This window comes from Kogia breviceps, chromosome 14, assembly GCF_026419965.1.
Source record: "Kogia breviceps isolate mKogBre1 chromosome 14, mKogBre1 haplotype 1, whole genome shotgun sequence".
Classification (NCBI taxonomy): domain Eukaryota; kingdom Metazoa; phylum Chordata; class Mammalia; order Artiodactyla; family Physeteridae; genus Kogia; species Kogia breviceps.
Window position 1 is genome coordinate 40248737 of NC_081323.1, and position 16201 is coordinate 40264937.

General features: G+C 39.1%; 1 protein-coding gene across 3 annotated transcripts in view; it reads right to left on the reverse strand.

Moving 5' to 3' along the window:
- PLCB1 (phospholipase C beta 1) overlaps window positions 1–16201 on the reverse strand; it is a 694965-nt gene that overhangs the window by 72529 nt on the left and 606235 nt on the right. For 2 of the 3 annotated variants that reach the window (XM_059039231.2, XM_059039234.2), the window contains exon 27: window positions 15790–15970. In XM_059039231.2, coding sequence (XP_058895214.1) covers window positions 15790–15970 — 181 coding nt within the window. Of the gene's footprint in view, window positions 1–7760; window positions 8763–15789; window positions 15971–16201 lie in introns of those variants that run through there. The other variant, XM_059039236.2, reaches the window with a different exon arrangement.

Consider the following 16201-nt stretch of genomic DNA (forward strand, 5'->3'; position numbering starts at 1 on the left):
ATTGGCATTACCAGGGAACACAGCAGAAATGCAAATTCTCAGGCCCTAACCCAATGGACTAAACAAAAATCTGTGTTTTAACAAGATTCCCAGGAAATTCATGTGCACATTATTGGGAAAGATGGAGACAGTTTAGAAGAAGCCCTCTGTTATGCACTGAATGTTCGTGTTCCCCCCAAAATAAATATATTGAAATCCTGACCCCCCAGTATAATGGTATTAGGAGGTGGGACCTTTGGGTGATTAGGTCATGAGAGTGGAGCCCTTATGAATGGGATTAGTGACCATAATTGTAAAAGAAACCACAAGAGCTCTCTCACCCCTTCCACCATGTGAGGACACAGTTAGAAGAAAACTCTCTATAAACTGGGAAGTGGGCTCTCGCCAGACGCCAAATCTACTGGTGCCTTAATTTTGGACTTCTCCGCCTTCAGAACTGTCAGAAATAAATATTCCTTGTTTAAGCCACCCAGTCTCTAAGGCACCCTCTCAAATTCCCTCTTTTCTGTCTCAAAAGAGCTGCAGAACTTTATTTGCATTGTCTTCATTACCCCAGACTCAGCTTCCTCACCTCTGAGTCAGGGATAATGTTTCCTTCCCGGGGTGGTTGTGAAAGCTGGAAGAGAAGACACATGTGCAATTCCTAATAAACCAGGTCATAGGCTCTTAGCTTGGTTTCCTTACCCTTCCTTCCCAGAGGAAGGTTTTCCTTTACTTTTTGTCCCATCTTCTTCTCCCTGTGGGAGGGCCACAATTTCATTTTCTTCTCTCAAACTTTCTTCTGCACTGGATACATTCATTCCCTTTGCCTAAAAACATGTCTCTATTTTCTTATCCTCCCAGAACCCTGAACTTTTGTTCCACCTTTGACCTTCCTTTGCTTTCCATCCCTAAAATGGAAGGTCAACGGATGCTTCCACAGCTGCAATGCCCCACTGCCACAGTCTCCAACCCCACCATCTCTTCCATTCCAACTACCGTCATTTACCTGATTTTGCTTTAAGATTACCAAAACTTTTTTGTTACTAAACTCACTAGCCATGTCTCAGGACTGTACTTTTATTATTCTAGAGATTCATAAGTTTTCTTAGCTCATTGTATCCTTAGGATGTCAGTAATTTTTTCATGGCACCCCCTAGGCCAAAAGAAATAAAGGAACAGTTCCATGTATTTATTAAATGGTTAGGTCTAAATAACTTAATAGTAGTACTTTGCACAGAATCCAACAGGTGTTGCTCTGTTTCCTTCAAAAACATAAAATATCCCACAATGCCCCTGTGAGTTCAACGTGGTGCCTCAGAGTGACGTGGCACATGGTTTGGGAATCGTGACTTTATCCTTTTGATAGGATGCCAGCTGCCAACCACTCTCATAAGAAGCTCTCTTTCCTTCACTTACAGTATCTCCAGCAATTCCCACAGTCACTCTTCTCTGATTCTTTTAAGTGCTTCAATTCATTTCTGCATCAACTGCCTTTGAACATCTCTAGCTGAGGATGGCTCGCCAGCATCTCAACATCTTTCACAGAAGGCAAGTCATCGTATTTTCCCATTAAGTATCATCACTCAGGTTAAAAGTGTGCATTACATTTGACTGCCCTCTTGGGTGCTTTCCCCGTCTGTTGAGTCCTGGAGAATTGTTCATTTCTCCTGTCACCATGTTATCTCTTGGCTTTGTGTTAACAGCGCTCTGTTGTACTTCCTCGTTAACTCCTGTCTGGACTTGGCAAATATTCTCTCCCTGCTCTCAGTCTCTCCTTAGTCCTTCTACTCCATCCCAAATAGTATTTTTTGTATGTCCCGAGCCTTAACTGGCTCTCTATCCTCAAATACGTTAGACTCCAGCTCTAAATTTCCTTTCCTGATTAGCATTCAGCATAGTCAATAAACTAGGCAGTATTTTACTCTCAGACTGCCTGGGCACATACCTGCTTCTATACTTTTTCTCATGTTATTTTTCCACCTGGATGATATTCCCATTTGAATGAGAGACAGCACAGATGTAGGGCATTCCCGTGGCTGCAGAAATTCCATTGGACTGTGCTGCTCAACTCCTGATAAGGGAGTAGGCACTAGCCAGTGTCTCCCCTTGTCTATGCCCCTTTCCTTTTTAAACAGCCACTGGTAATTGCCCTTTGATTGCCCAGCTAACTCTAGTCCTTAGTCCTTCACTGGTTTTTTCGATATCACTTATACATATTTGCCTTTGTGTGTATGTATATTATTATTGCTCTCGAAAAGTATGTCACTAATGCATCCTTTCTTAATATGGTTTTTTGGACACCAGGCTCTACATAAAATAGGCACTCAAAAATTATTGTGAATCAAATCTGCTAAGTTTAAGAACCACATTGACCCGGACCTTGGTGATGGCTATGGTGCATCATGTCCAAGCCATGGGCTGTCTTATTGAAAATACTTCTTAAACTACGTAATTTTGATATTTAACAAGCTAAGTTTTGTTCCTTTAAGAACAAATGCCTTATTGTGAAATCCAGGCATGTTTTTTTTTTTTAATGTGGCTTTTGCATGAAACTAATGAAAATAGTGTCTTCATAGAATCCGAAAGAATATGTTTTTAAAAGGACAATATCTCTGTGTTTAATATGACAAATTTTCTTCCACTCTGCTCAGCTCCCCTTGGTCTCCCCAACTCTCACATACAGCAGACCCTTCCCTGTAACATTCTGCCCTTTTCAGCTATTTTCAAAGGATCACTCTTACTATAATTCTGCCCTTACAGCATTTACTGTTTTCATTTAAACTTCCTCTACTTAAAGTCCAGGAGGCAGAGTGATTAATATTATGACTTTGTTAATAATATGACACTATTGTCAGACTCACATTAAACTGGCAATAAGATTACGTATAGGTGTTAATAATTTATCTCTTTCTTACCGTAAAAAGAGAGAGTGTGGGGCTCAACTATAGTTTTCTCTACCCAACACTACTTCAGAAAGAACTTCCTCTGCTTTCTGAGAAGTGGCTCTGTGCCTAATGTGGTTTCCATGGAGCTGCTGTGTTCTTTACGCCCATCCCTGGGCCAAGGCAACTGGTCCGGGGAGGCATAGATCCAAGTAGGACCAGTCATACCCCGACTCTAGACACAGGTGATTGGTCTAAGGTTGCAAGCTTGGCCAATCATATCACACTAACAAGATATGCCCCAAGATTTTTCCAACCTGTCATTAGTGAAAGAAATATAACTTGGGAGGGGTTGATGCCTATATTTTCTGACAAGGGGAAGCCTGTGTGCTGCTTTGGACAAAAATAATACTGATATGCAGAGAAAATCAGGAGAGAAAGGGAGAGAGACAGAGACAGACAAACATAGGAAGTGCTGTGAGTGGTTTTTGGTAGGCGTCTCTTTATCCCTTCCCTTCTCCTGTGTGCATGGTCAACCCTTCTTTACATGACCTCCCCCTATGTACTTTTCTAGTATATACTATTCTTGTCTAAGTTAGTCCAATATAGGTTTCTGTCACTTGTAACCAAGGGAATCTCGACAAAAATAAAAATAAAAAAAAACAAAAATAAAGATTTTACTCCTTAATCTCCAAATAAGATGAAAGAACCTGTGAGCATTGGTCCAGGGTTTCTATTTCATGAGGTGTGAAAATCGGACCCAGAAGAGGGATTTTTCACACAATAATTTAAGTGCCTTTTAACTGATCTAAGAGTACTCTCACTTTGGTGTATTTATTAGCAGACAGGCTCTACTCAAAGAACCGTTCAATCATATATTAGCCACAAGACTCACTGAAGATAGGAAAGAACAAAAAATTAGTTTAGAATTCCTAGGGGGAAAAAAGTCCAGAGTACATGGTAAACTGAAATGCAGTAAACAACATTTAATTTTAACTTTTAATAAGATTTCTTTTTCTGGCCCAAAGGAATAGACATTTCAATTATTTTGCTTGTTTGTTTACCACTCATGACAACTCTCCTAGTTAAATGTTCCAAACCTTTTATGTAATGAAAAAGAAAAGCTCTGGGGAATATAATTTCATGCTTGTTCTCAGCTCCATGCTGAATTTCACTTAGCTTAATCATTGGAGAGTGAGGGAATGGTTTCCAAAGAAGCGACTAATTCCTTGACTCTAACTTAAAAGGGATAAAAAAAAATATGTGGACAGAAATTGTCATGTTTAGAGTCTCTTCTAAGAAGGACAATTTGGGAAAATGTGCAAAGAGCCAAATGTAGAGTATACATACTTCAGGCAAACTCATCTTCCTTCTCCCTTCAATCATAAGTGGAGAAGGTAACGCCTTCTTTTCTGCTAGTCAAAGAATCCACTCTGAGTTTTCACCATAAATTGCTTGTTTTTCTTCTACAAAGAATTAATTTATGATGCTTCTAAACTAAGAAATGATCTACTGATTAAACGCATTACTGATAATTTTAAAACTAGGTGGATTTTTATACTGGCGTGTTTCCTGTCCATTCAAATTGAAAAATATTTATTCATCCATTCCACCAATATTTGCTGAGAACCTATGATGTGCTGGATACTGTGTATTGATGGTCCAACTGGGAGTTGGCAGAGAAGTCCTGTCCAGGTGGAGCTTATGTTCCCCACCAGCTCACTTCTTTTCTCAGAAGCAGCAGAAAGTCTTGGACTAAAAGACCAACCACCTTGATTCTTTTCTGAGATAGTCTTTCATACCTATGAAATTCATTTCTTTTTAAATTTCCATATCTAAACAGAATTTATAGCTGCTTATTTGAATCTAAAGGTTTAAGGAATCCTTGAAATTTTCTTTTTACTTGCTGGGCAAAGCAATAAATGAAAGTGAAAATCTGAGCATGACTCCTAGTCAATGTCAATAAGTTGGCCCAATGAATCTATAGCACTTAAAATTGTTTTTCACTTCTAAAATATGCCAAAGTAAATGTCAGCTTCTTAGCTTTCTGGGAAATATAAATGGGTCAATGTAGCATACTCCCTTGAATGATATTTCTGGTATTCTTTTATAAGGCTATCAACTGGAAATATCTTCAAACTTTAAAAAAAAATCAAGAAATTTGATAAAGGAATTTCCAGTAAAGGTGTTTTATCATCCTAGATGATGCCTGGGTTTTGCCATCTTAACTCTTGGGCCTTGTTTCCTGATCAGTAAAATATAGCAAAATTGTAAAATTATATTATGTGTGTTTTTAATTTTTAAAAAATTCAATGATGATTTTTAAATGTCCTGAAAATCATAAAAAGTAGATATTTATGGCCATGAAATATTTATTTTAATGATAAATGGAATTCATTTTTTATGATAAAAGAAGTTTCACTTAAAATGATTCATATATAGATTCAAGTACAAATTTATAACAGGCAAAGAATTACCCCTTTGTAATTATAAAAGGTTAATGAAGTTACTCATAAGAGTTTTTGAAAAGTTGGTGTAGTATCACATATGACACAATTATGGATTTTTGATTAAATTAAAAGAAAATAAGAAAATGGTTGTATAGGATCAAGTTAGTTGAGATCATTATATCTAATTAAACCAATTGGAAACAAAAATACAAACCACCAAAATTTCAGGATCAGGCTTCATAATTCTGAAAGATATCAAGACCGTTTAATTTAGAATAGATGAAATAAATATTGCTTATCACTCAGATGTGGGAAAATAATCATACTGTTCAAACTGGAGGTTTTCAAATAATTAAGAAAGGAGACTTGACTAAAAGAGACGTGATTTGTCCTGTGGTTTGTAACTGAAATAATGCAATAAATCAAGGGCTTAATATTTCAATAGTCTGTTTGAAAGTTAGAACCAGAAGAGCTGCCCATGAAGATGAGTAGCAAAGCATGTCAGCTTCTTTTTTCCTTAATGCAAAATATATCGTTTCAAACATCTCTCACTTACCAGATGGAGTGCAATGAGTTTTGTAATTCCAGAGGGCACAAACTAAATTGTCAGACTTGTGAATTCTATTTTGGAATTTTCCTTTCAGCAGAATTTCTTCTGTTCTTTAAGCTTCTTTAAGTTGATGCAAGTCAAAATTATTATTTTCTTTGCCTTTGGGGATGGGTTCTGTTTACTGACTCTTTTCCCTCAATCTTACCTAAATAGTTATCAATTAACACAAAAAATATACTAAGACATAACTGTGGGCACACAAAAGTAAAAACAAGATTTTTAATTGCTTTAAACTGAAATCCTTAATTATTATTTTAATAGATCTGAGAGTTGAATCATCTCTGCATTCTATAAACTAAGTGAAACTAGCATTATAGTTAGAGGGAAACTTTACAAGCACTCTTGTACAAATTTTTATTTAGAAACAAGGATACAAACACTCAAAGAGGTGAAATGATTTAGCTAAAGTTATGTAACTAAAAGTGAAAATCTTGTCTCCTCACTTTAAATCCTGTACAAATTGTCCTTTGGTAAAGAAAGATGACTATGTTCTAGGCACTATGTTAAGTTTCTATGGATTATTTTATTGAATCTCACATCCAAACGATGAGGGCTATGTGTTGATTTTTGCAAAAAAAAAAAAAAAAAAAAAGCCTAATTCTCCACCATTCCCTGCATTCACACTCTTTGCAATGTGACTTGTGGTTCCTCTAAACAAGAGATAGAGTCTATTTCCCTATCCCTTGTATCTAGGCAAGTCTTACGACTTGCTTGGAGGAAGAAATTGTAAGATCTGTTGAGACTTTACCTACTTCTGCTTGCTCTCATTTGGAATCCTTTCCAACTTCCACATGGAGAAGCCCAGGCTAGCCTTGCTGGATGATGAGAGATGTGTATCAGTTATCTGCCTGGACCAGTTGACAGTCAGCCAACCTTCAGGAGGAGAGCCTCTAAGTGACTGGCAACTGAACCACCGACACATGAATGAGCCCAGCCAGGACTAGAAGATCCATCCAGTTGAATCAAGCTCATATTGCTACACATAGAAACATGAGCTAAGTAAATAGTTGTTGTTTAAAGGCAATAAATTTTGAGGCGTTTGTTATGCAACAAAGCTAATGGATAAAGATGGGTATACTATTACTAGGTCCATCTGACTTCACAACCTGTGTTCTTAACCACGGTAAGTCCTTGAGGGCAGAGAAAAAATTTAGGCTTGGTCCACAGGAATACCCTCACCAGTATGAGGACCACAGTAGGCCTTCAATAACGTTGACTTAAACAATTATATAAGCATATTTTATGCTCTCTAAATTGTCCAACCTCCCCAAAAATAATAAACTAAAAGATAGCATAAATTCTGTGGGTCAAAAGAACAAGACAATCCAACAGAAAAGTAGGCAATGGATATAAACAGTTTGTAGAACAAAGGAATACAAATGGGCAATACACACATGGATATATGCTCATTTTTTTAAAAAACATTTTTATTAGAGTATAATTGCTTTACAATTGTGTGTCAGTTTCTGCTTTACAACAAAATGAATCAGTTATACATATACATATATCCCCATATCTCTTCCCTCTTGTGTCTCCTTCCCTTCCACCCTCCCTATCCCACCTTTCTAGCTGGTCACAAAGCACTAAGCTGATCTCCCTGTGCTATGTCACTGCTTCCCAATAGCTATCTATTTTACATTTGGTCGTGTATATATGTCCATACATACACTACCACTCTCTCACTTTGTCCCAGCTTACCCTTCCTCCTCCCTGTGAGGAAGTCCATTCTCTAGTAGGTCTGAGTCTCCATTCCCATCTTGCCCTTAGGTTCTTCACGACCACTTTTTTAGATTCCATATATATGTGTTAGCATATGGTATTTGTTTTTCTCTTTCTGACTTACTTCACTCTGTATGACAGACTCTAGGTCCATCCACCTCACTACAAATAACCCAATTTCACTTCTTTTTATGGTTGAGTAATATTCCATTGTATATATGTGCCACATCTTCTTTATCCATTCATCTGTCGATGGACACTTAGGTTGCTTCCATATCTTGGCTATTGTAAATAGAGCTGCAATGAACATTTTGGTACATGACTCTTTTTGAATTATGGTTTTCTCAGGGTATATGCCCAGTAGTGGGATTGCTGGGTCATATGGTAGTTCTATTTTTAGTTTTTTAAGGAATCTCCATACTATTCTCCATAGTGGCTGTATCAATTTACGTTCCCACCAACAGTGCAAGAGGGTTCCCTTTTCTTCACACCCTCTCCAGCATTGATTGTTTGTAGATTTCTTGATGATGGCTCTTCTGACCAGTGTGAGATGATATCACATTGTAGTTTTGATTTGCATTTCTCTAATGATTAATGATGTTGAGCATTCTTTCATGTGTTTGTTGGCAATCTGTATATCTTCTTTGGAGAAATGTCTATTTAGGTCTTTTGCACACATATGCTCATATTTGATCATGATTAAATCAATAGAAATGAAGATAAATATCATTTCTATCTTTATATCCATATCTATCTATCTATCTCTAGAACAAATCAGTTCTATTAGGGTTACCCAGTGATGATTAGGAAAATTAACAAATAAGAACACATTTTGACAAATTGTTTCATTCTTTATTTCATTACTAAAGTCTTGTATTTATTTGTCATTTCTTGTTTGGTAGAGAATGTAAAGTTTTCCGAAAAGCTAAATCATTTATTTCTCAAGAAAGATGATCCCGCATTAAAGTCAGAATATTGGAGGAAGACAGATCACACTACCGTAGAGTTAGTTACTTCCTGACACTGCAATTACTCCTGGCACATATACTTCAGCTGAGCGACCATAGAAGTGAGAAAATTCAAGGTTGGCTCTCAGACAGGCTGCAGCAGCAAATGGTGCTAATAGAAATCATCAAAAAGGAAGATGGTGAGCACCCGCAGGCTGTAGCAGGATGTTGAAAACTGCAAACACACATTTATATTTGAACTCAAGATTTCCTAGCCAATTCACGTATTGTAAGAAAAAAAGCGGAGGTGGGGGGCTTTCAATAAAAACAATGATTTGTGCACATTATCTCATTATTCCTCCTTACAGTTCAATAAAGTGAGGATTATTCTTATCTTCATTGGAAAGATGAGAAAACAGAAATTCTGAGTGGTCACACAGCTACTCTGGGGGAACAGTGGCCAGAAATGAGGACATTTGACTCCAGACCCTGACTCATCACCACTCACATCTGATGGGCCATTCCATTAGAAGCCAGTCAGTATCCACCCAGAGCTTTCACTGTGAAACACAACTTTCATTCCCCAGGATTGGCAGGGAATAGGGAGCGCTCAGCTCAACAGGTACTAGTGTTGGTTTGAGCCCCAGGAATGATTGCTGGTGGGACAGGCAGGAGGATGAATAAGAAGAATCCCAACCATTAAGGTCTATGTGAAGGAAAGGGGAAATGAATGGGCTTGAAACACGTGGGAGACAAAATACGAGAAAGAGGAGAAAAGGTAGGAAGTAAAGCAAAACAAAACAAGCCTCTGCAGAGGATAAAGAGTATGGTGCTGTGAGAGAATGAGGAAATCTTTTCTTGATGCCACTGAAAAGGAGAAAGAAAAGAGAAGACAAAATGGCAGGTCAAACCCTGCGGCAACTGAGAAGCGACCCCATAGATGTCACCACAAAACCTCCTCTCCCTAGGCGATGGATGTTAAGCCTTGAACGTGATGTTGGGGTTGGTTCTGAGAGTGATCGAGAACCCTCAGAGGGACCCCCTAAGAATTTCTATCACTTACCAAACTCACATTTAAAATTAAGACCTTACCCTAATGTTATGACAAAACCCAGGGTCAACCTATGTCAGTTGATGAAAAACAGGTAAGTTAGAGCATATTCCCCAACCACAGAGCTCTTTCCTGGAACAGAGATCCTTCACTGGGCTCCACAGACCCCCAAGATATCTATGAGGAGATTTCAGGGGGTGCAAGAACTTCAGTGGGGTTGGGGAATTACATCTTTATTTTCACTCACCCTTAACTGAAAATAACTGTTTCCTTCTGTAATGAACACAAGCAGGAAATCACAGGAGTGATTTCCATAGGACCTGTGACTTTGTCACCAAGAGATAACCATCCAGCTTGATGGTCAAGCTAAGAAGAGTGGAGAGCACGATGTATTTCCTATTTCAACCAAGAGGAAATTTACACTTATTTTTAAATGCATTTTGAACAGAGATAAGGATCAATGGCTTTTAAACCTGATTCTTCAATGTGAATGTGTAACACATCACCTGGGACTCCTATCAAAATGCAAATTGTGATTTAGCAGGTCTGGGGTGGGACCTGAGACTCTGCATGTCTAACAGGCTGGCTCTCAGGTGATTTGGGGACCACACTTTGAGTAACTAGGCTGCAGAGCTGCTTGGATGTAGAATTTTAAAGATGATGATTCTTATTTAGACAGGTAGAACAAGTCTTTTGAGTCCTTTGAGCTACAGAGTCTGTGAAGCTTGGTGTGCATTTAACACCTCCTATGATAACATGAAAAGTTATCTCAAAAATATTCTCTTGGTGTTTATTAATTTCTATGGTTAGGCAAATTATTCCCACATCTGTGTCTCCATAGCAGTTTGCAGATAGCTGTCTATGGTTTCATTTATCACATGGTACTAATGACTGTAGTACATGCTCCCTGTGCATGTGCTGGCCACGCCTTCCTCATCTTTACCTCCAGTGTCTATCAGAGGGTTTGGCAGTTATTAAGTTGTAATGCACATTTGGCAGGGAGTTTATTGATGCCATGGTTTCTTTCTCAATCCTTGAACTGTGGGTTCACATTTGCATTTAATTCCCAAAGCAATTTTGGGAGATAAAATATCTTCTGCCTAATTTTCTGCATCACCCAAATACTCCTTTTTACCTGGGGCCTACTTGCTTTTTAATTACACTTCCACTTTTCTAATTTAGCCTAAGAGGCCTGTTGGTAATTCAGAACCACAACCAAAGATAGAACTGACACTTCTATGTGCCTTTCAGTCAAAAGACTTCCTGGCAGAACAATTTGTAGTTATTACAAATGGGGTTGAGAGAAAGTTCTGCCACATGTTAGCTAAAGGCATGTAGTATAAGTTCTGGATGCCCTGAAATGACCATAAAATAAACTCTGTGTGGTTCTAAATCCCGGTGTTTGGGTCTTAGCCTTCTTAACAAAGGCCCATACAGGTATGTTCAAGGGCACTGGCACTTTATCTAAACCCAAATCCACAATCACAGTGGCGAAGGATGGAGCATTTTGAGTAGGTCGCTTATATTTGGCCTGAAAGGGCCAGGCTGGCTTGGATGTATATGTATGTTTTTCTGAAAATGCTTTCAAGCTTTCATCGTGGACACACTCATTCCTTCTTGGGGAAAAAGAGGCAGAGGCACATGTTCTGAGATTGTCACCTCGAGTGGCAGTTCCACCAGCTCTCCAGCTCCAGTGGCCCTTTGGGTGGGATTTTCCCACCTATAAGTTCATCTTGGTCTTCCCCACTTCCCTGCCAACCTCCTCTTTCAGGGGAAAATCTGTTGCACAGCTTTTCATGCCCCCATCTGGTGGGATTTGATGAGGTGCTCACCCTCACGTATGCCTCCCAGAACTCTGAGACTGTGTAGCTGTTGCCTGTGATTTCTGAATCTAATTTCCGAACTCAAGTCTCCTTCTTCCCAAGAGGCCTTTCTGGGATGTCTGGGCTTCTGTGTTAATTCACACTCTTAATTCTTGTTTCAGGAATGTTCTGTGAGTACTGGGCTTCCCTCTTATTCTGCCATGTCTCTTATGAATTGCCATGTTTCTTTCCTTGGGGAATAGATCTTGCCAGAGGTTGGCACTCTAAGGAAACTTCAGATGATTATGGCTGGATTGCCTCATCTTTGAAGTAACATTGACACTGTTAGTCAACTTCTGTAATCTGCGGGAGAACCCCAGGACTTCTAACTCTCAGGCTGCTATTCCTCTGAACTGTGCTTCTGGATGGCACTTTCCTGGAGCCCCATTCCTCACCATGTACTCCCAGCTTGGCCCCAGAGCCGTCCTTGTGAAAGTTACTTCAGATCACATCACTCCTCTGCTCAGAACCCTCCACTGGCTTCCATTGTGCTCTGAGTGGAACACAGAGGCCACAAGGGGCCTACAAGACCTGGGAGATCTGTCTCCAGCCCCAGAAGTCCCATCTCTCTGACCTAAGACCCTATAGTCCTCCTCCAACACGGCCACCCTACTGTTCTTCCAACACACAGGCCCATTCCCAACTCAGAGTCTTTGAGTTTGCTAACCCTTCTCCCTGGGAAAATCTTGCCCCATATGTTTGCATGGGCCCATCCTTCTCTCCTCTCTCAAATTCTGGCTTCTCAGTGAGTACCTCTCTGGTATGCTATGGAAAATTTCAAACCACGCTCCTCATCCTTCCCCCACACCCACTCCCTAGTTTTCTACTTGGGATTGATTTTTTTTTTTCCTAAGCCCTTATTACCAACTGACATATTTTACCAACTTATTGTGTTTATGGTCTCCCCCTCACATCTAGAATATAAGCTCCATAAAGGCTAGGACTGTAATTTTTATCCTCCACTATTTAAAAGTATTTGTTGAGTGGCTGTCTATTAAGTATTTGTTGACTAGATGAATGAATGAATCAGGATTTCTTCCTGAGGTGATGAAAATGTTCTAAAATTGGTGATGGCTGTACATATTTATGAATATACATAAACTAAAAAACATTGAACAGTACACTTTAAATACATGAATTGCAAGGAATGTGAAATAAAGCTGTTTAAAAAGAGAGAGGCATGGTATCTCAGCCATCCTAATGTAGGAGTAGGCTGTGTGTGTTCTGTGCTCTGTGTGAGTAGATGTGAGGTCATCTGAGAACATTGGCACGAGATCTGAATTAGGAGGCATCTGAACAATGGTTATAAAGTAGGGGCTCTAGAGTCTGAGGACCAAGTTCAAATCCCAACTACTCCATTTTCTGCTTGTGGAAACTTGGGAAAGTCACTAACTTTCTCTGTAAGTTTTTAATCTGCAAAATGGGCTGAAAAGAGTACCAAATGCCAGTGTTGTGAGTATTAAATCAGACAATTTCTGCAAATGGTTTAGCACAGCATATGGCCCCATTGGGTGTGTTCAATACACAGTTGCTATTTTAATTTTTATTATTGTTCTTGTTATTTTATTTTATTTTATTTTATTTTTTGTGGTATGTGGGCCTCTCACTGTTGTGGTCTCTCCTGTTGTGGAGCACAGGCTCTGGACTCACAGGCTCAGCAGCCATGGCTCATGGGCCCAGCCACTCCACGGCATGTGGGATCTTCCCAGACCGGGGCACAAACCTGTGTCCCCTGCATCGGTAGGCGGATTCTCAACCACTGCACCACCAGGGAAGCCCTATTATTGTTATTATTTTCTGGAGTCCTAGGGATGGGGTACTGAGAAAGAAAGACGGCAGTGGTTGTAGCTCCCAAAGCTATTATCTCCCATTAAAATTCACTTGGATTTTCTCAGGTCTGTCAAGGCAATCCCTGGTTTACACTAAACCTGACCTCTGCCTGCATGTTCTTTCACTGCTTGATTTTACTTCAGTAGTTCACAAACAAGGCAGCCTATCAAAAGCATATGGAGCTTTTAAAAATAAGTCCTTGAGCCTCACATTTAGGTATAGAGCAGTGGGTCTCAAAGTGTGGGCCTGGGACCAGAAGCATCAGCATTGCCAGCCCTCCACAAGGCCTGTTGAATTGGAAATTCAGTGTAGGGCCCACATGTGTTTTAACCAGCCCTCCAGGTGATTCTGATGCATGCTCAAGTTGACACTACCTGACCAAGTGGAATCTGATTTTTGATAAGCAGGTGATTTTGACCTGCTCATTTGCATACTGTTATTGGGAACCAGTACTACAATGACAGCAGTACCCTGATCCATCTATTATATAGTCATGACTAAACCATCCACTGTTTGCACCCTATAAGCAGAAACAGCCTCAGAATTCTCTTACATGGACAGGCCTTTAGCAATGAAATGAACAGGTCATGTAAACACCTTTGAGAACTCATTTCCCCTGGGTACACTACTTTAATTTCTGTTAAGCTTACTCACTTGTTTTTGGCACAAGCTTGTTTTCAAGGCTACTTTATTGCTTGATTCATTTAATTTATCTGTCACCAAACATTTATCATGTCCCTACTCTGTGTCAAGCCATCAACAACAATGCAACATATGTTGGTGCAGCCACTATGGGAAACAGTATGGAGGTTCCTCAAAAAGTAAAAGTAGACTTGCCATATGATCCAGCAATCCCATTCCTGGGCATATATCTGGACAAAACTATAATTCAAAAAAATACAGGCACCCCTATGTTCATATCCGATGGCTAATGGCTATTCACAATAGCCAAGACATGGAAGCAACCTAAATGTCCACTGACAGATGAATGTATAAAGAAGATGTGGTACATATATACAATGGAATATTCTCAGCCATAAAAGTAATGCAATCACACCATTTACAGCAAAATGGATGGACCTAGAGATTATCATACTAAGTAAAGTAAATCAGAAAGAGAAAGACAAATATCATATGATATCACTTATATGTGGAATCTAAAATATGACACAGGGACTTCCCTGGTGGTCCAGTGGCTAAGACTTCGCACTCCCAATGCAGGGGGCCTGGGTTCGATCCCTGGTCAGGGAACTAGATCCCACATGCTGCAACTAAGTGTTCGCATGCTGCAGCTAAGACCCGGCACAGCCAAGTAAATACATAAATAAAAGTATTTTTTAAAAATTAAAATAAATAAATAAGTTAATTAATTAAATATGACACAAAGGAACCTATGTATGAAACAAAAACCAACTCACAGACATGGAGAACAGACTTGTGGTTGACAAGGGGGGGTGGGGAAGGGACGGATTGGGAGTTTGGAACTAGCAGATGAAAAGTATTTTTTAGAAAATGGTTAAACGAGGCCCTACTGTATAGCACAGGGAGCTATATTCAATATCCTGTGATAAACCATAATGGAAAAGAATTTTTAAAAGAATATATATACATATATGTATATATATATATATACACACACACACATATATATATGACTGAATCACTTTTCTGTACAGCAGAAATTAACACAATAGTGTAAATCAACTATATTTCAATTTAAAAAACAATAGATTTTCACATTTCCTGAGAAAACATTTTGGAGGACAAAACTGATAATTCATGGAGATAATGGCATTTCCTTTCATAGGGAGCCTCAGGAATTGGGTAGACAACATTCCATACAGGCCACTTAAATACTGACTTTTCTAAATGTAGGAGAGTGGACTGTACAGTTCTCTTTGTATCACTGCAAAGCTACACTACTACATAAAAAGTAAACATTTATTTGCAGCATGTTCTTAATTTTCTTAAAGATAAGTGTGTAATTATCTTGTGTGATTTCAAAAATCCCAAAAAACTACTATAGCCCAAACATGAGTTAGTGAAAATAAAAATAATAAAACATAGCTTCATTGGAGAACAGAGAGGAACTTGGTAAAGATACTGGAATAGTGGGGTTTGTAAAATATCAGTATGATGGATACTATTTGGCCTATGCAATTTCCATTTCTAAGAAATGATGATTTTATTGCTTTTTAAAATCGAAGTACTGGGGTCTGATCCTGCTTTTAAGTTAAGCACGTGTTAAATCACATGTCACAATATGGATCTGAGAAATGCCTCTTTTCTCCCTCTACAACCTGGCATCAAAATAAGATTATTCAGTCAGGAAGCGAAATGAAAGTGCCAGCCAGACCTGCTGCTGTCTCCTGTTATGTTATCCAAGGGCATCAAAAATTTTCTATAGAAAAGAGGGTTCCAGCTATAGAAACAGAAATCACATTTTTCAGGCTTACCAGTTTAATGTGTTCTCGCTTCTGGTATTTTTCGCTATAATACTGTTCTTGTCGAAGATTAAGCAGCTGCTGCTGTTGTTTGTCCTTCAAATCTATTAACTTTTGGGTCATTTCGGCATCCAGGGCAGCAAGGTCTTGCTCAATTGTTGATGAACCATGATCAGGGCTGCTGGGTTCCGATCTGCAGAGATACAGAGCTTGACTTACAAAACATGTAGGTCAGAGCAAGGTGGAGGGAGGGCTGCTCACCAGAGTCCCTCCTAGAGACTCTGTTTGGAAATAAATATTTTGATAAACCACTTGAGACAGAGGCTGATACCCCAAGGACAAGTTTAGCAGCAGAAGGTCTCCAAACACAGAAAGTAGATGAAATTTGTGCTGCTCTAGAAAGAGGTAGTGGCAGAAAAGGAAT